The sequence below is a fragment of the Falco rusticolus genome, chromosome 4, assembly GCF_015220075.1.
Source record: "Falco rusticolus isolate bFalRus1 chromosome 4, bFalRus1.pri, whole genome shotgun sequence".
Lineage (NCBI taxonomy): Eukaryota > Metazoa > Chordata > Aves > Falconiformes > Falconidae > Falco > Falco rusticolus.
The window spans coordinates 77,342,051-77,365,627 of record NC_051190.1 but is presented as its reverse complement, the minus strand read 5'-3'; the positions used below and the strand labels follow the sequence as shown (position 1 = coordinate 77,365,627).

The window sequence follows — 23,577 nt, the reverse complement described above, 5'->3', positions numbered from 1 at the left end:
ACCAAGCAGCATGTCACAATAACAGTGCATCTGTACAGCGAAAGGGTCGGTGCTGAGGACCTGGCATCCACCTGCACACTCTTCAGGAGGATTGCCTTTGGACTAACCTACATTAGTCTGATCCTCTGGAGTGAGTACTCATTAGCTCTTTGAATGTATTAGTCAATGTCCTGAAACACCTTTAGTTTCACCCCGAAGGTCTGCTATTCACAAGCTCCAAGAATACTCTGAAGTATGAATCAAACTACAGTTTCAACAATATAACCCTAATCCAAATGGAAATGATCATGCACATGCACCCAGTACTGGTCTGCACCCAAATCCCTGCTGCTTTACGATTTAAAGCAGGCCACATGGACAAGCTTCTGACAGGCCACAAAACCTTAAATCTAAAGCACTATTTAATCTGGATCAGTGACTTGCGTGTGTTGGGTAAGTAGTTGAAGGCAAGAGCAAAACCTGAATTACAGCTCGAGCTGGCACTGTCATGGAGGCAAAGGCTTTGTCCATTATTTATGAATACCAGGAATAGTTACAGAAAAGCATGTTTTACATGGGCGTTACTCCTCTTACAAGACTAACAGGAGCCTTTGGGAACAGTTTAGGTTAAGCTAATGGAGTACTGAACCAGAATCTGTGGTGAAGCAATGGCTATATTCTTGAAGACCAGGCTGTTAGAAAATACATGCTCTTCTGGAGGACAGGAGTAATTTTCAAAATAACAAGTGCCATCACAGAGTTGACTGGTGCAAGTACCTTTGAGAAAGGCTACTTTTGAAATTCCCTTTTCTCAGGGCCTCTTGAATGCACTTCTTGTGGCATAGGAAATGCACACTCTCTGATGCAGTTTGATTTGCAAATCAGCCTTAACTGATCTAGTGAATAAACTAGTCTAGTAATTACTGCTAGTAATTTCTAGCAGAGAATTACTGAATTCATGCTGAAAGTAATAAAGGAGACGCTGATGCAACCAGTATCACCTGAGGAACAGTTTAGGAATCTTCTTTCATTTCTTGGTCACTGTCTTTAGAGGAGACTGTAAGCACTTCTAGTCCCCAGGACCATCTACTACTTCCACTCATTTTCTGACTTAGCCCTGCAAAGTGTTACGAATCTGCAAGTGCTCAGTAAGAGCAGATGTACGATTTCATTTCATATGAAACCAGTCATTGACTATAACAGCCTGCAGAAACGTGTAGAACGTGGAGACACTGGCAGGTGGAACATACATGGGGTCAGACCAAAGCTGCCCCAAGCACGCAGCTAACCCGGGGACCACATGGGGTTCCTGAGGAAGTGCCACGTGAGAGCAGAGGTACTGGTCCAGGACGGAGTGATGCCAGTGCAGCTGGGAACAGGGCACTTGGCAGCCCTGGAGCTGGTGTTAACGACAAGAAGTGGCCAGTGGTGCTACTCCACCCAGTAGGCCAGGAAGCCAAGAAGGATATTCACCTTTCTGTAACTATAAATATAGAGAAAACTAAGGAGATACTTTAATTAGCATTTGCAAGATGTTACTTGCAATTTTTGAGCTCATGCAATCCAACCTCTGATTTGCAATTTTCAGAGACTGAAAACTGTTTTTTCTTATCATTCCATTTCTGTTAGTAGTGAAAAATTACGAAAAAAAACATCTCAAAATGTTATGGTGTTCATAAAGTGCCCAGACATTTGCTTATTTATGCTACCTCATTGTTTGGGACTGTGATAAAATCAGGGGAAGGACAGATGAGCTAGACTTTGCCCTTTGCAGAGTTAATAATGAAATCAAATGGCCAAGACTCAAAGCCTTAGGCTACCTGCTTACAGTCCATTCCCATCTCTTCTAAAACCCCACAAACCCAAAAGCAGCACTTAAACAGCTTATTATTACATACAAATAAACTCCAAATTGTTGCATAAATGACAATCTGCTCAGGTACAGATGGTTTTAACAGTTATTTTTATACCCTCTGTTATTAAGTTAAAAAAATGAATACTGAGCACCCAGTCAGATCATTGAATCAGTACATGGTACAGCAGATCCCACTGAGGCAGAAGAAAAAAGACACTTTCCTGCTGAACAGAGAAACGGGTAGCTGGACATCTACCTTTTTCTTTGTTTACTTCTTTTTGAAGAACTAATTATGCTTGCAGAATAGATGTGAAATACTAACACATTTGTAAGTTAGATTGAACAACAGGCAAGGTCAACTGTTTGGCAAGCAAATCTGGATTCCATACTTAAAATATTTTAAGCAAGTTTACTAATAGGGGAGCAGAAATACCTTATTCTATCTATGTCCCATATCATGTCAGAAAAATTCTTGGCAGATACTGTTTTGTATCTTTATGTTTTCTAAGTCAATGTAAAACTGTGAAAGTTTCTTTTTAACAAAGACATTTTGCATATTTTTTAGCACATTTCCTTTTCAAAGATATCTTGTAAAGCCAATTAAGCTTCTTCAAGACAATACAACTTTTTACAAAAAACAAGATATACAGAGAAAATGGATCTAATTCATCTAAGACCACAAAAGGTAGAATGGGATTAAAAGCCAGCAAATGTTAAAATATCCAGAGTACAGTGGAAAAGAAAGTACCCAATGGAATGTAATAATCTCCATGACAATATTTATATAATAATTGTATTTTTTGCATATAATAATAATTTTTCATATATTTCATTAAGACATGACATATAATACCTAATACTTCCATAAGGTGTCCCTTCTCCCTATCTTGTCTCTCTTCAATCATCACAGTTAAAATAAACCGTCTAGCTCTTTCAAAGCAGTTAAGGAACATCACTCCCATTTTTCCTGTTTTACATCCAGGAAAACAACATTTGCAGAAGTACAGTGATTCACCCAGGAATGCTATCTCTCTTCTGACCTTCCTTCCAAAAGCAAGGCATTTCAAATAAGAGTGCTCTCAGAGTATGTGATCACATTTTTCATTGCAAAGCCTGAACTCAATTAATTAGGTCAAACTATTATGCTTAAAGATTATGTCCAACCCACTTGTTTAATACTTTCATTAATCTCTGGAGCAAGAACAAGAAAGAACAGTTATTCTTTAAATACAATTCCAGAAAACACTGTGTGGGCTTGTGCAGCGTGATCATGAACAAGTCCTCTAGTGTTGAAAGAATTCAGGGCAAATACCAAGAAAAATACATGTACTCACTCTGTAGCAGCCAACAAAATGCAGCTGTGTACTATTAAATGCAAACAGCGAAACAAAAGTGGCATGCTTCTAACAGCAGTAACTGTGTGGGTTAGTGAAAAAGAGTCCACTCTTAGCAGGAGCATTTAATGCTTTCTGCTCAGGCTCTCATCTGCACTTAAATTGGAGGATCCCACAGTCCCTTCATCTGATCTCCCCTACACCAGCGTTTTGAGGCCACTGCACCAGACAGGTTTGCAAATACCTTCAAATCACATTGGACACACTCAAGTATGGCAATAGCCCGAGCTGAGGGAAACCGTATTCAAACATAGTTTTACGGGTAATTTATTCAAAAGTGACTATCTTGCCCATCTGTGGTTTCCCTAGTCTTGGTACACTGGCACAACCCGAATGGTAACATCTTCCCACCACTTTGAGAAAGTTGTCAGTATGTATGATGCAAAGCATTAGAAAATGAAGTAGACTGTCCTGCTAATTTGCATAGTACCCTGGAACTTGAAATATGCGGTGAGAAAATTATCATTTAAGTGAAGTAAAAATCTATCAAGAAAAAATTATGAAAAAAAGTGGGCATCCAAAAATTGAAAAGGGTTATCAGCAGAAAAGGGAGTGGTTGCTCATTGACTGAATACTTCCAATACGTTACTCTAACTAGAGAGTATTAACAACATATTTATAGAAGATAAAATATTTGGTTTGAGTGAAGGGATGGGGAAGGAGGACAAAAAGGGTGCAACAGGTCCTGTTGCCCAAATCATTTAAAAAGTGTTCTTTATTGTCATCACTCAGCCCATTACTGTGGGCTTAGATAAACCAAACTGTCTCGTGTCTTCATTTGCATCAGAATTCAGGAAAGCTCAGCAATAAACCACATCAAAAGCACAGCCTAAAATACAGAAGAAATGTTTCTCAGCTCTTTGGTATATTAAGTTATATTAATTCAATGACCACAAGAAACACCACTGATTCAAGCCCCAGTTAGCACCAGCAGATGCTACTCAAACTCTGTAACCACAGAGTTTGGTAAAACACCAGCCTGAAATATGCCTGCTTCCCCAATACAGCATCTTTCTAAACACATGCCCAAACATATAATACTGCTGTATATTGATGAGTTGCTGTGAAATGATGAGCTCCACATGTCCCTTTTCACTGAAATTTAGCATTTGCTGTTTGTTCTCCCGACCACTTTTGATTAGAATCTTAACAAACAACAACAATAACAAAAAGCAGCAGCAGTCTGCCAGTAATGAATTAAAGTAATGAATTAACTTGCACCTTGTCCTCCTGGTCAAAAAATGCAAACTAAGTGCTGAGGCAGAATAACTTCTGTACTGAAAACTTAAAATTGTAAATTACCCTCTATCAATGCAACAGTCACCTGAAAGCTGATGCTGAAACAACTCCAAACAGTTCTGCTTCTTTAAATCAGAACTTTTTGAGTCATTCAAAAGTACCAAGTACACAAACAGCTAGACATCAACTCTAGTTTTCAAGAGAAAAGACAAGTACTGAGCAATGAGGTAACTAGAAATTTAATTCCAGTGAGAGATTTCAGGAATATTTTCTATCTGTAACTTACTTCTTTGAATTTGTGAGTAAGCTTGCTGGTGTCCACATCACTGGGGGAAAACATGTCATCATTTTCAGGGAGATCGAATACTTCAATAGCCATGTCACCTCCTGGAAGAACAGGTCCCATGTCTTCATCTTCTTCATCTGTAGCATATTCCCCTGTCTTAATTTTACAGCATTTAAGAAACTCCAGTTATCCTTATTAGGCAGAGAATTCAAACAGTAATTAAGCTACTGTGCAAACACAGCATACTGCATACAAAAAACAGTTTTATCTTTTCTTCAGCTATAGTCCCAGTATTTATGACTTCTACACAACAGAACTCCACAGTAGTATTTCAGAACATTAAGAGAGATGAGAAAACAGTGTCTTAAGCACTAAGAATTTAGTGCTTAAGTATTACTGGCTCTGTATTTCAATGGTTTTCATAATTTTCCAAGTGAGGTCTCTTTTCTGTAGGAAGACCTCTCCAGATTTATCTCAGATTTAACAAGGACTCTTTTCCAAACAGAATTAAAAGAAGAATAGAACCAACAGGACCTCCATTAGTCTTTTATAAGCCATCTGGAGGAAGTTAATTCTCCAATGATATTCCATGCTGAATTTGAAAATCTACTGGTTTGTTCTTTATAAACAAATTAACGATAGAAAAGTCATACCCACACAGAAAGACAACAGCAGGAAAAAGAAACCGAGTGTCAGAGACAAGCTCAGAGACTGAAGTCAGAGTTTACTTAATTTTCACCCTGAATAGAAGCTGATTCTAGCTAGTTTTAAACATAAAATGTGGGTGTTTCTTTGGCTGATAAACCATGAGATGTGAGCCATTGCTGACAAAAACAGAATTTAAAAATCATAAGCTACAATCAGTATCCCAAGATTAAACAAAATACAACAATAATACTGAAAAGAAAAGGCTAGCAATATTAAACCCCAAGTTGTCTAGACAATCTTTTGCACATACACCTGTGCTCATCTCTCCCCATGCCTAAGGTGGCTGGGTACTGCGTCGCTTCAGCAGGGCTCCCTCTGGAAGCTGGAGTACATTGCAAACGGACCACAAATAGCCTGCTGGCTATGCAAATAGCTATGCAAACATATTATAAAGCAAACAGCTCCCTCAGGGCCACATCTGGATTTATAAAGCTTGGGACTCAATAAATACACGGAAAAGGAAGGGTGGGGGGAAGGGGTGCAGTCCTTCTCATGTTTATACAGTACTAGCACCAAAATTTTGACAGAACTACTCAAGTTTTTGTTCATTAGCTTTCAGGTCCTGAGATGAAGGCACATAGTATCATTATCAGAAGTATATTCCCAGTAGTGCCAGGATTATCTATTAGTGTCATTTTTTCTTGAACGAACTTTTCAAAACAACAGGTAAGAACTCAGATGTCTGAACAACAGTTTGAATCTCAACTTCCCACCTTAATTTAATTTCCCTGCTCTTGTTTAGGCCTATGTGAATCTCTCTGAACTAAAAAGCAGTGCATGAAAGCACATTAAGTCTAGGTATACAAGTACACACAGAAAAGATGTATGTATGTCTCCAACAGGGTGATATACTTGCAATAAAACATTACTGTTTCTTGAATAAATAGCACATAGAATGATCATGAATGCTTTGGGTTGGAAGGGAACTTAAAAGGTCATGAAAAATCTATATTGTCCTTTTTTAAAAGCACTAAAGTTTTAAAAAACAAAGCAAGCCAAAACACACAGAAAGCATAGAACGATTTGGTAAAATCTGATGTTAAAAGAACTATTCAAAAGAAAGTAAGTCACTAACATGCATAACCCATCCATACTTTCAACATCACTGCTAATGCAAGCCACTTCTTTGGAGAGCTATCTGTGTCTCTATAAATAGTTACATATTCTCAAATGAAATAAACATGAACCATTTATTTTACATACTTTATATGCACTAAGAATCTCAGCAGTCTTCAACAAAAAAAAGAGTTAACAGCTGGTTTTGCTTCTTTTTTTTCCATATTTAAAACAGAAGCAAAGAACACACAATTCATGTCACTGGAGTTTTCAGGCATGTTAGCATTTCAGCTAAGCAAGACAACGCCTAAAATTAAATTTATCATTCTGTATGTCTAGATCTCATATGCATACACATAATCTTCTGCCACGCTACACTTGTAGTAACTTCTGTTTCTATTTTATTCCCCACAGCTATGTGCAGTTACGGGCTAAAAAAAAAAAACAACTAGGCTGCTAACTCTTCTGGCTTTTTCCAGGAGCATGTACCACCTACACACTATCAGGGTGGTAAGAAGCAAACAACTTAACTCGAAAATACCAAAGAGATTTCAATGAAATGAATTATTGTGGGGACAAAATACTAACACAATCCATGTACTGTCAATTTTGCAGTCATTATCCCTAAAAAATCTATACGGTGATACACAATTATAATTTCTACATGAAAAAAACATCTTGGCGGGTCCATCAGCAGTGGCAAGGAAATTTCTGAAGCATGCAAAACAGAGGCAGAAATAGGATTGTTAACTCATGCCCAGTTTGCGTAAAAAAACAGATCTGGCTCAGCTACATGTGCATTTTAAGGAAATAATTTAAGGTACAATCCTAATTATATTTATCAATTTTGGTAAAAGAATAAACCAGATAAGTTTAGTTAAAACAGACTCCTCCAAAGACTTAAAACTAAAAAGAAGTATTTCTTACAGAAAGAAAAACGAACTCATATGAAGGACTAAGTTATACTGGGGAAAATTTCAACATCAGGCAATATTCTGCTGGCCTCAGGATTCTGCATATTTGAAGAGGGACATCAGCCAGCTGACAACAAACACAAACGAAAAATCTTGCTTCAAATCTTACATTGTGAGTGTCAATAGGCACAGTCAGTTTTGCTTCAATTAATGCAAAAACTAGTCATCAAAGCAAAGCACTGCAGTTGCTCTGCTAAACAAGACAGCAGGATGACACAAACACATTACAGAGCACAGAAATAAACAGGACTTGTGCTTTCGTCTTCATAAGAAAGGGATCCAATCTTACAATCACATCAAACACAAATTAAAGGTTCAAAAGAACCGATGTGTGCTTAAATGAAATGTATGTCATAAACTACACGAAACATACTTTCCCTGAAAAAATTACCTCTGCTGACTTTTGTTTCACATGAAACTACTAAAAGGTTGTTCAGATCCTGAATCAGTAAGCTAGAATGGGAAACTCAGTGTTTTACAAGAAGCAGCAAGGCACAGACAGAAGTTACTTTAGTTCAAATTAGCAAAGCCTTGTAAGGTAATAGTTGTTATTGCAGCTGCCTGAGGTTCCTTGCAATACATTTTGTACTCTTAGTTGACAACAACAATAATATTTTTTACCTCAATAGTCAAGGAAAATTTACATGCTTTTCAAGAAGAAACTCGGATTCTTCAGTCTGTATTAGTGAGCAAAATTAATGCATGCAAAAGACCCATTTCTCATTTTAGTAGCACCTAGGGCTTCAGCTTATCCCATTCACAGCAATAGCTTCTAATATTAGCCATTCAATTTTGCTGTATGCTATCACTGTTAATAGCATGAAATTGTCTTTATAAACATGAACTGCAATTTCCTAATTTAAAAGGGAAGACATGTTACTGACATTGTTTAACTGCCTTGTAAATTCTTGAAATGGGCCTAAGGCTCCCAAGCAGAAAGAAGGAGCAGCAGCCGCCACCAGGATAATGCAGACAGAAGTTCCCCAAATCACCATAAGAAAGCCTGCATCAAGCTAAATCTTTTGTTTGTGCTGAAAGTCTCCCACAATCAGGGAACACCATTTGAAGAACTGTAAGAATAACTCAAGTCCAACTCTTAATTTGATTTTTTTTTTTATGGTTTATACTTAATTCTTTCAAAAGAGCAAAGGAAAATATAATGGTATAGTATCAATCACCGCTTTTACAGGAATGCTCCATATTAATGATGTTGGAAAAAACGTACTCTCTGAAAGATTCGTTTAACAAATATATTCTTTGGGTGTCAGACATTCAAGCACATTACATTTATCTTTTTGTGCGTGTCTAGATTTTCTTCAATGGTTTTGAAGTTGCTTTGCTCTCAGAATGTTCTGATAAATGAGAATTTTAAGTGAAAAAATATTCTAATGACTATTAGTGATATTAAAATACATTAAAATGTCACTTGCATAACAAGGACTTGTCTGTGGCCACAGAGTGAATAGAATTCTGCAGTATTTTATTAATTTCACATCCTGCATCACCATATGCAGCCTTCAGGGGAGCAGGTCATCTGCTTTATGTGACTTTTACCATTCCCTGTAGAACATAAAGAAGATAGTACCATGTTCAAACAAAAACTCTAAGAAATGACAGAATTTGACTAAAATGTGCACAGAACACTATTAACACAGGGAAGTCAAAAAGTTTCAGTCAAAGATACAGATTCAGGTCATACTTAACACACTAAGTAGGAAATACAAAGACAGTGCCAACTTCAAAGTCTTTGAGTTTTGTTTTCTGACAGGATACAACAAACTGAAAGGATGTGGGATTCTAGGAAGCTAGACAAACTGGTGATGAGTAAACTCTGCAGCAGACTATCAAGAGGTAGCACCCGAAACAATATACTCTCCCAGCTTTACTGTAGTTAGCACAGGCTCATTGGGAAATGCCAACACTGTCTATCATAAGTAGTACTTGAGAAATAATTGATACTACTGGCTCTGCTCAGCTTGTGGGAGCTTAACACAGACTGTCAGCTGTTTTATGTTTATCCTGCTTGTCTTTGCGTGGACCCCACTGTGGGCATCTCCTTTCTCTTAGTGTTTGTCAGTTCTGCACAAAGTTTTTGTGTTTTCATTAAGACTTAAAATTAAGAAGCATCTGAAAGCAACCTGCAATCCTGTGACAACCTGCAGCCCATGATAACAGCAGATTCTGAACCGCAGGGACGCAGGGCATTTATACAGTAAATTATGATTCTTTCAGGATTACTTATATACTAAATTATGTATCTTTTGGAAACACTATGTGTATTAGTGTGAATCTTCCCCAAGAAATAACTGTCATGTAACATTCCTGCAAGGCAATGGAATGAAACGCTACAGCAGGCTAACAAGTATCTCTCACCTAGCATCTGACTCCAGCCCAGTGCATGCTGGCTGGCAGAAGTCAGAATTGTCTCAAGAACGCTGCTGCTATTTTAAAGAACTTGGATCCTTCTGAAGTAGCTAGATGCTGCTTGGGCTGTGATGAAGACTGTGCTAAGTTTCAAAACAGAGGAAATCCAGCCAGCTGGTGGCACAGCAAGATAAACCAGCAGGACTTGCACATGCCTGGCACACATTCTCTTCCTGTGATTTGACCAGCTCTACAAAACACAGTCATGTGCAGTGACTCCAGGACTCAAACACAGATCACCGATTTCCTGCTCCGGAAACCTGATATGTTATTGCTGTCTTTGTGGTAAAGTCTCTGAGGCTCAGAATTTGACAGCCTCAACGGAAGGTTAAATAAAGATTTATTTTTTGTTTGTTTATTTATGCAGCATTGTAGCTGGAGATCCACGTTACCATATTTTAAGAACTGTATGAACATGAAGAAGACAGTTTGATAGCTCTGAGACTGAACAACTCCTGTATAATTCTGTGCCACCTCAGCCCAAAACCTCTTTACACTGACAATCCCCATTATTTCTGAACTTCATGCAGTCACAATCACTGTCACTTTGAGGAAATGGCCTCAAAAGGTGTGGTGGGTCTGCATGGCAAGGTTTTGGTAGCAGGGATCTACAGGGTGGCTTCTGTGAGAAGATGCCAGAAGCTTCCCCCATGCCCAATGGAGCCAATGCCAGCTGGCTCCAAGATGGACCCACCGCTGGTTGAGGCTGAGCTAATCAGCAACAGTGTTTGCACCTCTGGGACAGCGTGTTTAAGAAGGGGGGGTGGCGGGGTGGGGATCAGCACCAGTGAGAGAGAAGAGTGAGACTGTGTAAGAGCAACAACTGCAGACACCTAGGCCAGAGGAGAAGCAGGGGCAGGAGGTGCCCAAGGCACCGGGCCAGAGATGCCCCTGCAGCCCCTCGCAGTGAGGCAGGCCGTGCCCCTGCAGCCCAGGGAGGTCCATGGTGGAGCAGATCTCCACCTGCAGCCCGGGGAGGACCCCACACCGGAGCAGGTGGGTGCCCCAAGGAGGCTGTGACCTGTGGGAAGCCCAGGCTGGAGCAGGTTTGCTGGCAGGATTTGTGACCCTGTGGGGGACTCACACTGGAGCAGGGGAAGAGTGTGAGGAGAAAGGAGCAGCAGAGACAACGTGTGATGAACTGACCACAACCCCCATTCCCCGTCCCCCTGTGCCACTCAGGGGAGGACAGAGAGAAATCGGGAATTAAGTTAAGCCTGGGAAGAAGGAAGGGGTGGAGGGAAGGTGTTTTTTCTGATTTGAATGGTAATAAATTAAACTAATTTTCCCCAAGTCGAGTTTGTTTTGCCTGTGACGGTCACTGCTGAGTGATCTCCCTGCCCTTACCTCGACCCACGAGCTGTTCGCTGTATTTTCTCTCCCCTGTCTGGCTGAGGAGGGCGGCGATAGAGCAGCTTTGGTGGGCACCTGTCATTCAGCCAGGGTCAAACAACCACAAAAGGGTAGGGTTTTTTTGTACATTTGTGGATATTCATTCAGACAGTGTAAACTGAGATTTTCTTGCCCAAAGGATGCCCTACTTAACAGAGCCGAAGAATGCAACACTGGCAGCGGTTTCTGGCATACAGCAACATAAATCCAGCCACATTTGCCCTCACAGAGCAAGGTGAGCTCAAAGTAGTAATGCTTGTATTTGACAGTAAATGGGCCAGAAGGGCTTGTGGTCACAAAAAATGTCTTTGAACTGTGTCTAATGTGTGTTATATCACAGCTTCTATCTTGTCAATTGGCTGGGAATGGTGCAAATTATGTGAGTTTACTTGGATGGCATAGTCAGGCAACCAAAAAAACCCTATTCAGGATTGCTGCAGGTTCCCAATAAAAGCTACTTCTAACAAGTTAGTAGGGGACTTTTACCAGCTTTCACAAAAAGCTAATGTTTCAGTGCAGAAGCATACCAACTTTATTCCCTTATTTCAGAAAAGCAAATGCCTTCAGAGGAAAAGCAACGGTGACAGAAGCATCAACCAGTTTGATATTTGCTCTTCTGGAACAACCCAAATATTTCAAATCCATGCTGAAAAGCTTTCCAGTAACTTTGGTCTTCAGATAAGATTCATCTTCAAAATCTGTAAAAATCAGCAGCCATGGTAATGGAGAGGGCCAGAAGCTGACCTCTTGAGTGACAGTTAAAAAGAAGAATTAGGAATAGAAAACAGAACGTTAAAAAAAAATTCATAGTGAGACACTAGACATTCTGTTACCTCATCATCATCTGCATCATACTGTGCATAATGCTGCTCCAGCAGCTCTCTCTGGCGGCGTTCTTGTTCTAGAGTTTGGCTGATCAGCTGTGCAACCTCACTCACTTGTCCCGGTTTCTCTCGTCCAATCACAAACCTATACAAAACAGTGAAAAAATATTATTCCTAATGTTTTACCAAAGTTCTTTATCTCCACAGATACATGGCTGTGATCATTTTAAATGTGTTCTGTGGATGACATTTGCCAGAAGGGCGCTGCGCGCAAGACGAGGAGTGATCTGACCACGACAGTATTCACAGGAGTGGGAAAAAAGAAGTGACTGCTACAGCCTTCCCTCCGATTTCATTTAAAAAGGTTCTCTGAGTTAGAACTTTACAGACACAGACCTAGAGTGGGCAATTTTAAAGAAATGTATCATCACTTCCGTTACCTTTAAAGCAACATATTTCCTGAAAGCCTACAGAAGACCAGATGCACAGTAACAGCACAGACACACTTCTGGCAGCTTGTAGTGAAAGGAACACGCAGCAGAGTAACTTCTTTCTCCATTTTGACTTAGACGAGATTTCTGAGCTTTTGTATCTGCCTTCCTCCTTTCTATAACAAAGAATCTATTTCCACATTTTTAAATCTGACAGACACCATTTCCCTAATTTTAAGCTGTATTTAAATCCCTCTTTTATTTCGTGAACTTCTGTTGCTAAGGAGCATTTTTCTCCACTGTTCGCTATTGCTGAACACTGGGAGCACATTTCTTTGGCTTAACAAAAGGCAAGGAAGTGCCTCTTTCTTGGTTGAGACTTACAAGACCACTTCCCAGTCTTGCTTTCAGCAACCGATATTTAGAATTGGCTTAGATTTTAACACTTTTTTCCAGCACAGTGGCATAACCATAATTAGATATTTTGCTATCTATAGTAATAACGATAAACACCCATTATATAGTACCAACACACTGTAAACTACCGAAGAAAAGCACAATTTAAAGATGTCAAGCTGAAGGAACATTTTCTTAGCAGGCTAGAAAGACAATTAGGTAATTAGATGTGAAAAAAATATTATGAAGAGCTGAAAAGCACTACCAGGTGACACTGAGATACTGCATATGGTAAACTACTTGTTTTCATAACATTTGGCTCAGATGATGGATATAATTTATTATTGAAATGAGAGTTAGAAATGTGTATTATATCCCACGTAAGAAAATAATTTTCATTAGTACTGCCTATCACTGTTAAAGTCATTTGGGATTTGGCATCCATGGGTAAGCCAGCTTCCCATGAGTGGATGACCCTGAGCCCATTTCCTAAGCCAAACAATTTGTCAGACTTCATGAAGACAGGCACTACAGAAAGGAATATAATTTGGAGATTATTTCAACATCGTAAAAAAATCCAAGTCATTAATTAATTCCAAAAGGATAAGGAAAGTGAGAATGAGTGACTCCATTTGAAATAATGACACAATGTGCTCTGAAAATAATTTGCAAGAAAGTGTCTTAGCTTAAAAACATTTACAGAAAATACTGCAGAAACTAGAACTAAATCAAGGAAATAACATCAGCATTTTAATCCTGTTCAAAACAGATCACAGTCTGGCACTCATATCCTACTATTACAAAATATGACATTGGGTCTCAGTAATGATAGGGACCTTGGGCCGAAAGAAAAAGAATGTTTCTTCACGGCCCCTAGACTTCATCTGTTCTGCGTACTGACTCACAGTCGAATCTTGTGTCCTCTGGATTTTAATTTTAGAGCCAAGTATTACAAAGACTAAACAAGCCATGTTTTCAGTCTCAATCAGAAGGAAGAATGAACTTTTGATATTACCACATGAAGTAAAAAAGCATTCAATACACAGTTGCTAAATATTTGTCTCCTCCAATGCAAAAACAAATTAAAAGAAAATACAGAAAAAGTAAGTTGTATTTTAAACAAACATTTTAAGCAACATTATACATGACTGTATATACACAGTAGAGAAATCTTCATGTTTGTAAATACATGAGGGACATCACCAGATGCAAACATTGCATTCCCACCTACCCTCTGCCTGATAGTTCACCTCCCTTGGAAAATCAGAGGCTCTAAATAGTTCATGCCATAATTTCTGTACACTGAAAACATCAAGAAGACAATATGTAATGCATCTGAAGTCTGGTAACTCCCGATTATTCAAGGATTGGTTTTGACACATTAGACTGTAATGCAGTAATATTTTCATACAGGCAAACAAGTTTAGGTAGGACATAAAAATGTAAAAGGTCATTAATTGAACTTTTCTTCTCACGTCAAAGTCACTTACAGTTTATAGTGATGGGATTTTCAAGGCTTGAATCATATGTCAAAATGAAGTTCCTCAATAATACTTGAAGCTGTTAGATGATACATGAATAAGAGCCTCAAAGCAATGATGAAGTTTATAGCAAATGTTTTCCTAAATAGAAATACGCAAGGAAAGTTTTATTTTCCTACAATTAACTGCTCTAAAGTGAGAGATTTCCAAAGTGTCTGAAAATAAATATTTAGAAGCATTCAACCCACGATTCATGTCAGTTCTAGATAAAGAATTGTAAATTTGCAAAATGGAATACTACATTGCCAACAATTACAGTTTTTGCAAACTAAACCAAGCCTTTTGTCATGGTACATTCCATGACCTTAGGAATACCATACTGCATATAATTATGTTTAACTTGTAACTAAAATAAGCCATAAATTATAAATTTATAATTTAAAGAGAGATGAATAAATATTTCTCTCTCAGAAATCCATAAAGCAGAGGTAGTTATTAAAATGCTGAGCATGAATTACATCTTTATGCCTAGAATGGCTTTAAATACAAGAACTATCATAATCTCAAGTGTTTAAATACAAAAAAGAGACATAAGGTTGTGATTCACTGACCAGAAAATTAGTCACTGAACCATAATATGCACACTTCAACGAAGTGGCTAATTATGTATTTCACATCATTCTGGCTCACCTAAATTAAGCACATGCATTTCAGACCTGATTAATTAGTCTCAAGGGCCAGAAGTATTACAATAAAGAACTACAAACTCTATCAGCAATAATATATTTAAGAAGCTGGTTATGTTTCTGGATATGAGACAAATGAGGGGTTTAAAGCCTTTAAACCTCATCACGGTAATATTCCCCTTAATTATCAGAGCAAGCAACTGCAAAATAAAACCCAGTGAATCTGTGACACTCCACTACAAGCCATCACCATACTAAATCTCAGGCCATTACTGATTATTTCTGATGTCCACAAAAAAAGGAATGAGAGAAGAGAGAACATCACAGAAAAGCTGAGCATGAACTGACCTTGATATTCAGGGTTACACCCAATCTAGCTGAATTAACAGCTCTGAAATATTCTCTTTGGTTGAGGGACAGAACTAGGAACATAATTAGTATTTGACTCTATCTCAGATTTAAGATCTAAAATAATACTGTATCTGGAAAAATTGAAAATTAGACCACAGCAACAGTGATTAAGAAAAGCATTCTACTGAAACTGGTAGCAACTCCCACATCTCCTGCAATCCAATCATGATTTAAGGATTTGAAAGCACACCTGATATATGGCTTTCTGCGTATTTCCAGCTTTTACTAAATGAGAATCTGCATATCTGTGCTTCTTCAAGTAACAAAAAATATTTTTTTACAATAGGATCTAGAAATATTATTATAAGAACTGATGAAATTAAAAAATATTTCCATTTTGAAAAGAACTTTTCTACTAGAAGAATGTGAAAGCATAAATTCTTAGTGACAAGAGCTGATGATTTCTCCTGAAAATGTTTCAGGCATTAAGTACTCAGCTAAAAATAATTTAGCATGGATTCCTTAAATTCCACAAAAAGCAATTAAGAATACAGCAGACTCATTCTAAGAAATAAAGACTGGGGAGGTTCCTGCAACAGGATTAATATTTTTTTCTTCTAACCTTTCCTGAAATATAATTTGATCAATAAAAATGTACAGTAAATTTCATTGCATTTGGGGGAGTTTTACAGTTGGATTTTTAAAATGGTTTTCCTCTGAGCTTTAAAGCACAAAGCTGCTTCTGCTACCATTTATCTAATTTATTTCAAGATGTCTTCAATTACCTACTCTGGCTGCTTCCATTAGGATAATAGCCATATAATTAATCCAAAGTGCTAAAAGTGGTGCGAACCCTCTAAGAAGGCAGTTTTATTTAGTTACAGCAGCACAAGCTGCAACTTGTCAGGTTTCCATGAACAAGATCAAGCTCTTCTAAAAGACAGCAGCCCCAAATTCAGAGGTCGCTGACCGGACATAAGGAATTCACAACCTATAAGCTTCCACTACACTTTTTCAGATAAAATGATCTGAAACTTAGAAGGCATAAAGACTCTTCGAATCAATGAATAATTTAGGTTGGGAGGGACCTCTGGTCCACCACAAGCCCCCCACTTCAAAGGAGGGCCAACTTTTTCATGGCCTTTGATTAGTTTTTTTATCTAATGATGGGATATAACCTGTTCCAAAGTTTGAGAAACCTCATAGTATGTGGGGAGATTTTATGTGTGAAAATACCTAGTCAGAATTCCCCTTGCTGCAAATTCTGTTCATTGCCCGTTACCTTGTTCCTGTATAGAGAGTACAAAGAATCTGGGTTCTTCCTTTCTGCCTCCTGGAAGGTAGCTGAGACAGCAGCAATATGCCTACCATCCCGTTCTTTTCTTCAGACTGAAGATGTTCTTTCCACTTCTTCCCAGCATGTTGCCTGCACAGCTGCTCTCTAGCTCACCATGCCGCACAGGGCTATGTGGCTCCAGATATAGGGCTCACATTTGTCCTTGCTTCATAAGGTTTCTGCCAGCTCATTTCTCCCCCCTGTTGAGGTCCCTCTGAAGAGCAGCCCTGCCTGTTAGCCTATCTAACCTCATCTGCAAACTTGCTAATGGTGCCTTCTGTCTTAAGTCTGCAAATCCACACAGCCCTGCCCTGCACCAGAAGCAAGTGTGTGCACAGCAATCTTTAAAGCTGTTAGCTGTAACCAAGAGGAACTGAGGGAGATTGGTAGAAGGAAGTAAACAAGGTTTGGCTGGAGATTAGTGATGGTGGTGACCCAAAACTAACACGAACAAGCAAAGAGTTCTGCTTGGAGCACCCAAAGTAACATTAGGAAGGATGAAAGGGGCAATGACTGAATGAAGTTATCTAAAGCCACATAAGAAACATTTGACACGGTAACCTATGTAATGCCTAGTGCAGGATGTTGGCTATGTAAAGCCAGCACAGAAAAGCGAACTTTGAGGAAAAGCCTCCCAAGACCCTGGAGACAACTGCCAGTAAGCTGAACTAATGTGCAAAAGTTCTGTAGCCTCCATCCTTGTCCCCAGGCCCAGGATGAAGTAAGCTATGTGTTGTACCCTGAATTTGACCACGGACAGCAGGACCCCAACTTGTCAGTGATTTGAGCCAACATGGGTGTCCTTTTGCCCAGTCAGCAGTCAGGATAGATGCACAGGAACATGACTTCCTTGGTGTGGCTGCGGCATGAGCAAGTAGGTAACATGCAACAGTAACGTGCCACGAATGAGATGTGTATATAGTGTGTATTACATGACTTGCTGTTGTTGTTGAAGTAGTGGTTTGGTCAGTATTAATTTTTTACTAATTTTATTTATTATTATTTTAAAAAACTATTTTAATGACTATGTATTTGAATTAAACAAGGGCTCATCTATTTTTACTTGCATAGACATACTCATACTGATTGAACTGTGACAGCACACGATGACGAAGTCTGGCATACGGTACACAGGCAGCAGACACTAAAGGTATCACTAACCATACATGAACCCTCGCCCTCCAGTGCCATTGCTGCCCTGAGGCTAATTGTTGGAAACCGCAGGAAACATGGAGATGTCCCTGCAACAATACCCAGGTCATTAGCTGATGTGTGGAAAAAAAAAGGCAAAGCAGTCACCAACATCTCCGATTTTTCTGTATACTTTGCAACAAGGGTCTTCTGCACCACTGAGTAGTAGGCCTGCCTGCATAGAGGAGGGGAGAGCAGTAGATGTTGCGTAAACTGACTTTCACAAGGCTCTCGTGGGCTCTTCTATCCTTCAGAGCAGTGGTCTCATACTAAGCAGACCCCTGAACAAGCCAAAATTTGCTCTCCTGAAGTTCAGGGTGTAATTCTAATGTTAATTTCTCTCCAGTTCTTAAGCTCCACTGTTTCATGGTGAATGCTCCTAAAACTGCAATCTTCACTGAAGAACTGACCAGTTCCAAACTGCTCATAAACATGTTTGTAACAGATTTAGCAGACTGCCTCCCTTTGTTGGCTCACTGAACACTTGTGTCAAGAAGTTATTTTTTACACATTTCAAAAATCTCCTAGATTACTTGCACCAAACCATGTCACCCTTGCAGTAATGCTGGAGCAGTCTAAGTCCTCTGTAAGTCCCCAACCACAACCTCTGAACCCACTTGTCACTTGTTCCAAAGCAAGGGCTAGGTCACCCTCCCTCCCGGTTAAATTATGGGACCTGTGGGCAAACATTCTCTTGCCCAACTTTGTCAGGTGGATCCTTTCACTCCCTAGCATTTTTCATTCCTCCAAGAATGCCCATAAAAAGCAGTACCTCTCCTGCACCATTGGCTGCACAACCAGGGACTGTTCTGCATCCAATCCTATGTGACTGGCATGATCAAGAATATGCCCTTTCACCCTATGCCCCCAGAGCCCTGTGACATAAAAATCACAGAATCACAGAATCATGGAACAGGTTGGGGCAGAAGGGACCTTTAAAGGTCACCTAGTCCAACCCCCCCGCAATGATCAGGGACATCTTCAACTAGATGAGGATGCTCAGAGCCCCGTCCAACCTGACCTTGAAAAGTCTCCAGGAATGGGCCATCTACCACCTCTTTGGGCAACCTGTTCCAGTGTTTCACCACCCTCATCATAAAAAAAAATTCTTCCTATCTAGTCTGAATCTACCCTCTTTTATCTTAAAACCATTACCCCTTGTCCTATTGCAACTGCCTCTGCCAAAATGTTTGCCCCCATCTTTCTTATAAGCCCCCTTTAAGTACTTGAAGCCTCCTCTGGACCCACTCCAACAGGTCCATGTCTTTCCTGTGCTGAGGGCCCCAGAGCTGGATGCAGTATTGCAGGTGGGGTCTCACCAGAGCAGAGGGGAAATCAAAATTTATAGGTTCCCCTTGATTGAGCAGCCTGTAGTAGACACCAGCCACAAGGTTCCCTTTGTTGCCTCGGTCTCTTAATTCTTACCAGTAAGCTTTCAACCTGCTCGTGGCTATTCTTCAGAGACATACTGAAGGTCTTCCACAGCAGCATCGATGGTGCTGGTGGACAAGCAGCAAAGTAATAGCTTAAGCACCACAAGAGGCTCAGCAGCCTTTCCGCAGCATCCTGGATACAAGCCTCTGATAAGCTCCACTACTATCAACACTAAGTGGATATCAAGTCAGATGATTAGGAAGTCATGTAAAAAACCCACTCACCAATATTAATGCACTTAGATTAATTATTCCCACGGAAATAAATTCTAGTCTAGGGCCTCACTGACACATTACCTTTATTCAAGAGTACTTCAAAATTAGCCAAGGGATTCAATGTTTTGGCAAGTCTCCAGGTTCTTGTCCTTACACTGCTCTGCTCTTCTGAGAGCACAGGTAGAGAACCTCTTCCATCTCTTCCAGACAGCCCAACTGAATCCAAACACAACACTTGCATAAAAGGTTTCCCTGAATTCATGACGAACATTTAATCAGCATTTGCTATAGCACCACACAATTCTTATGGGAATGGCCAGCTCAAAGAAACACACTTGTAAACCCGTGCTTTAACATAGCTGAATGCAAGTGAAGTGCATACATCAGCTCTGTTCAAAAGGTACAAGTGCTACCCTGGAATGCTTCTAAAACCTGGCTGCATTTTGAGGTGAGATTTGCCCTCCCTCACCCTCATCCTTGCTGGCATCCATGGGAAGCAAATCCAGGAAGAAAATACAGATGGGTCACAAGTAAGCTGCTGAGTTAAGGCCATGTCCTTAATCTGGATGACTAGGTGATCCAGGTTCTAGGGAAGCTGGACCACCCTCATAGCACAGTTCAGGGGTAGCTAAATGCTCCTACAGCACCATCCCTGTGGCTTGGCAAGCTATCCTGCAAGGATGAATGGTGGGTATTTCTGCCCAGCTGCCCACATTATGTGATACAACACTGCATGAATCACATTGCACCAAAACTGGATGGAAGCCTCCACAACACAGAACCTTTTGGGCTTTGAAAGAGTAAAAAAATCAGCTAAAAAAGCATTTATGAAGATATTTCAGTCACAGGGTAGGAGTTTGATGTTTAGATCCAACCAACTTGAGGATAAAGTGATCCAAAACCTGTCAAGTTCTTCCTTTTTCCAGGAAAGGAAAAGAAAAGCCACTCCTGATGAAATCCAGCCCCGCTGAATCTTATTAATTCATTAAAATCTTTTAATTATTTCTCTATATAATTCACATTCAAACATTTAATTTCCTGTCCAAATCTGCAAGTATTTTGAGAAATAACTTGCCATAAAATTCAAATTAGCAAGATCTCAGGACATCGGTGCTATGTTTATGCCAGTAAATTAAACAGTGCCAGGGAATGCTCCCAACCATTCATAATTGATGATCCACACTACTAAACCACGGAAACAGTCTCTGGAACGGTTTGGCCCAAGCTGACTAATATTAATTCTAACAAATTATACTCAAGACACAGTCCAGGAGTTAGCAAAGCCTAAGAGTTAGCCTGGATGTTTCCAATGGACAATTTGGATACAGCCACCCTGCTCTGAAAGGCAAGAAAGTTTTAAGGTACGAGCACTGACCACTCTGGTGCCAGCTGGCCTCAGGTGCCAAGGAACAGTCTGAGGCACAGTTCATCTACTACAACAGGCACAGCCAAGGAATATAAACCAGCAAAGTCGTGATGAATGCAGTCTCACCTCACCGGTGCTAAGGGGTCACAGTACTCATGAGTAAATTTTCACACTGTTCAGCATGCTACCCTTGGTAGTCGTACAGAACTTGTGCTTGCAGGAGTTCTTTGCAGAGACCAGAAAGAAAACAGCTCATATTACAGATTCTTCAGTATAACCATAGTGGAATAAACGGGAGAAATTCACACTATTTTGGTGCATGGCATGACTGATTTAGTTTCTGCTGGGTCCATGATTCAGGTTTATCAAAGAAGCAGCAAGCACACATGGCTTCTTAAGCAGCCCTTCATGAAGTCCCAGCTCAGCAACCAGCATCACAGAGCAAAGGGCTTTTCTTTCCTCTTCTTCTTCTGTCCTCAGCTCCAGCATTTGGATTCAAGGAAAAAGAAACAGACAAAGAAAGGAAGAACAAAACGATCACCCCCAGCCAGAAAAAAGACAACATAATCCAGCTCTCTTAATCAGACATGGAGTGTGTTATCTTTTGCTTTTGGGTCCTGCCTCATTACCCAGGACTGAGAAACAGTACAATCTCTCCTGCCTCTTCCAAATGTGGATCTGCAGTATGGAGAATGCCTGCAAATGTTTAAAGGACACAGCTGTTTCATGGGATAAGAGCACAGGCAGGGAAAGTAAGAAGCAGCAGGAGAAAATCTGCACAGGCATGCACACCAGAGGAAAAGATGATTATCTAGGGGAAGGAGTCACAAAAATAAAGCGATGCTGGTCACCGTTACTCTGAGCAAACACCATTCCCACCAGGGCATACTGCTGCTGGCTAGATCCTGCATTTGACTTCAGCTGTCCTCTACACTGCCTTAGTGCTTGCAAAGACATAACTGTGTAAACTACCTTTCCAGATGTTGTCAAGTTAAACAAAACTAACAGCAGGCATACAAATACTATTTTCTGAGAAAGTATATTTTCCAGAAAAAAATCAACTCAAGATGGGATGAGAAATTAGCTGAAGAAGGAATAAATGACATATCAAGTTGATGTTAACTAAGAAGAGAATATTTTCACTTTTTGCCCTTTAACTGCTCCTTGTGTAAGAGCTATCTAACAAAAAGTAAAAACTTCACTTTTGTCTGAAGGATTTCATTTGTACTACAGTAAGAGATAAAGAAATTAGGCTGTGAACTAGGAGTGGGAGTTGAGACAAAACCCTGCTCTGAATTAGAACCATCCAGATAAGGAAAAAAACCCCAAAAGTAACAAATGATTCTTTATTATAACAGAGAATAGCTAATAGTGAAAAGCCCCAGGGTTTGACAGTTACACTGCTATTGTTAGAACCTACTCCTCAGTGATCTAGAAGATTAATTAAACATGGCAAAATCTGCTAACTAATTATTTTGATTCTATATTAAGATGGGAAGACTTTGATGCATTTGAGCAAATTCAATTTAAAAACCCCACTGGTAAACTCAGTGGTAGGTTAGAATTTATACAATTAATTACTTTCAAGGTGGAGCAAATCATGAGGAACCAAACAGATTTTGCACAGGTTCTGTGTGGCTCCCTGAAAACTCAAGAACTGCCTCAGAAAGCCCCATGAGAGCATCCGCTCAGTGCCTAGCAACAGTTAGAAAGCTGAGAAAATGCTTAGTCACATTCATACAGCAGCATCCGGTAGGAGGACACTGAATATAAAATCCACCTCTCCAGTAAAACACTGAATTTGGTTAACCTCCTTAAGAGAAACCTTTCAGAGGAAAGCAGTAATAACAAAAGCATGCAAGCACCATACGAAGGACTGGGATTTTCCGGTGACTCTCACTCATGCAAGTTCCTTTCTACTTATCAATGAAGTAAGTCTTCCCAGGACCAGGTTCTCCTTTCCTGGGGCCCTGCCTTTCCCAGAACTACAAGGGCATGAATCTTTGCATCCAGTGAGGGAGAGAAGTGCAGTCCCCACTGAAAGCCCACATATTGGTCCTAGGAGGGAGGGAGACATGGTAAAAAGTACGGTTAAAAGTATGGTAAAAGGATAAAGTTTTCTCTGAAAAATAATTAATTTTCTCTCTTGTGGGTCTGTTCAAGAAAAAAATAAAATTTTCCGGAAGCATACAACTCTCCAAGCGAGCTTTCTCTGGTGAAGACATTGGGGTCCCCTAGCATCCTTTCGTTATGACAAAGAAAGGAGGGAAAGAGTGGGGTCACAGAGGCTCAACATCATCCAACTGCAAAGAACTTCAGGTCTGCTGCTCAGTACCACAGTCCATGAGGAGACTGCAAACAAAATAACAGGAGAAGCTTTGTGACAGGATAGGATTCCCACTGTCAAGCTGCCTCCTTATCCTGTCTTTTATGATTGTAGGCACCCCTCACAAACTACCAAGCTGATGGATTACATCCTAAATGGGGTCAGAAGAAGCACAGAACAATTAGTGATATTAGTCTGGCGGTGCCTTCTGACCGATCCATTAATCTTAGAGC

General features: G+C 39.8%; 1 protein-coding gene across 6 annotated transcripts in view; it reads right to left on the bottom strand.

Annotated features, from left to right (window-relative positions):
• PPP1R9A (protein phosphatase 1 regulatory subunit 9A) overlaps positions 1-23,577 on the bottom strand; it is a 143,770-nt gene that overhangs the window by 30,350 nt on the left and 89,843 nt on the right. For all 6 annotated transcript variants that reach the window (XM_037386878.1, XM_037386877.1, XM_037386879.1 and 3 more), the window contains exons 6-7: positions 12,141-12,276; positions 4,754-4,909 (exon numbers count right to left, since the gene is read on the bottom strand). In XM_037386878.1, coding sequence (XP_037242775.1) covers positions 4,754-4,909; positions 12,141-12,276 — 292 coding nt within the window. The remainder of the gene's footprint in view (positions 1-4,753; positions 4,910-12,140; positions 12,277-23,577) is intronic.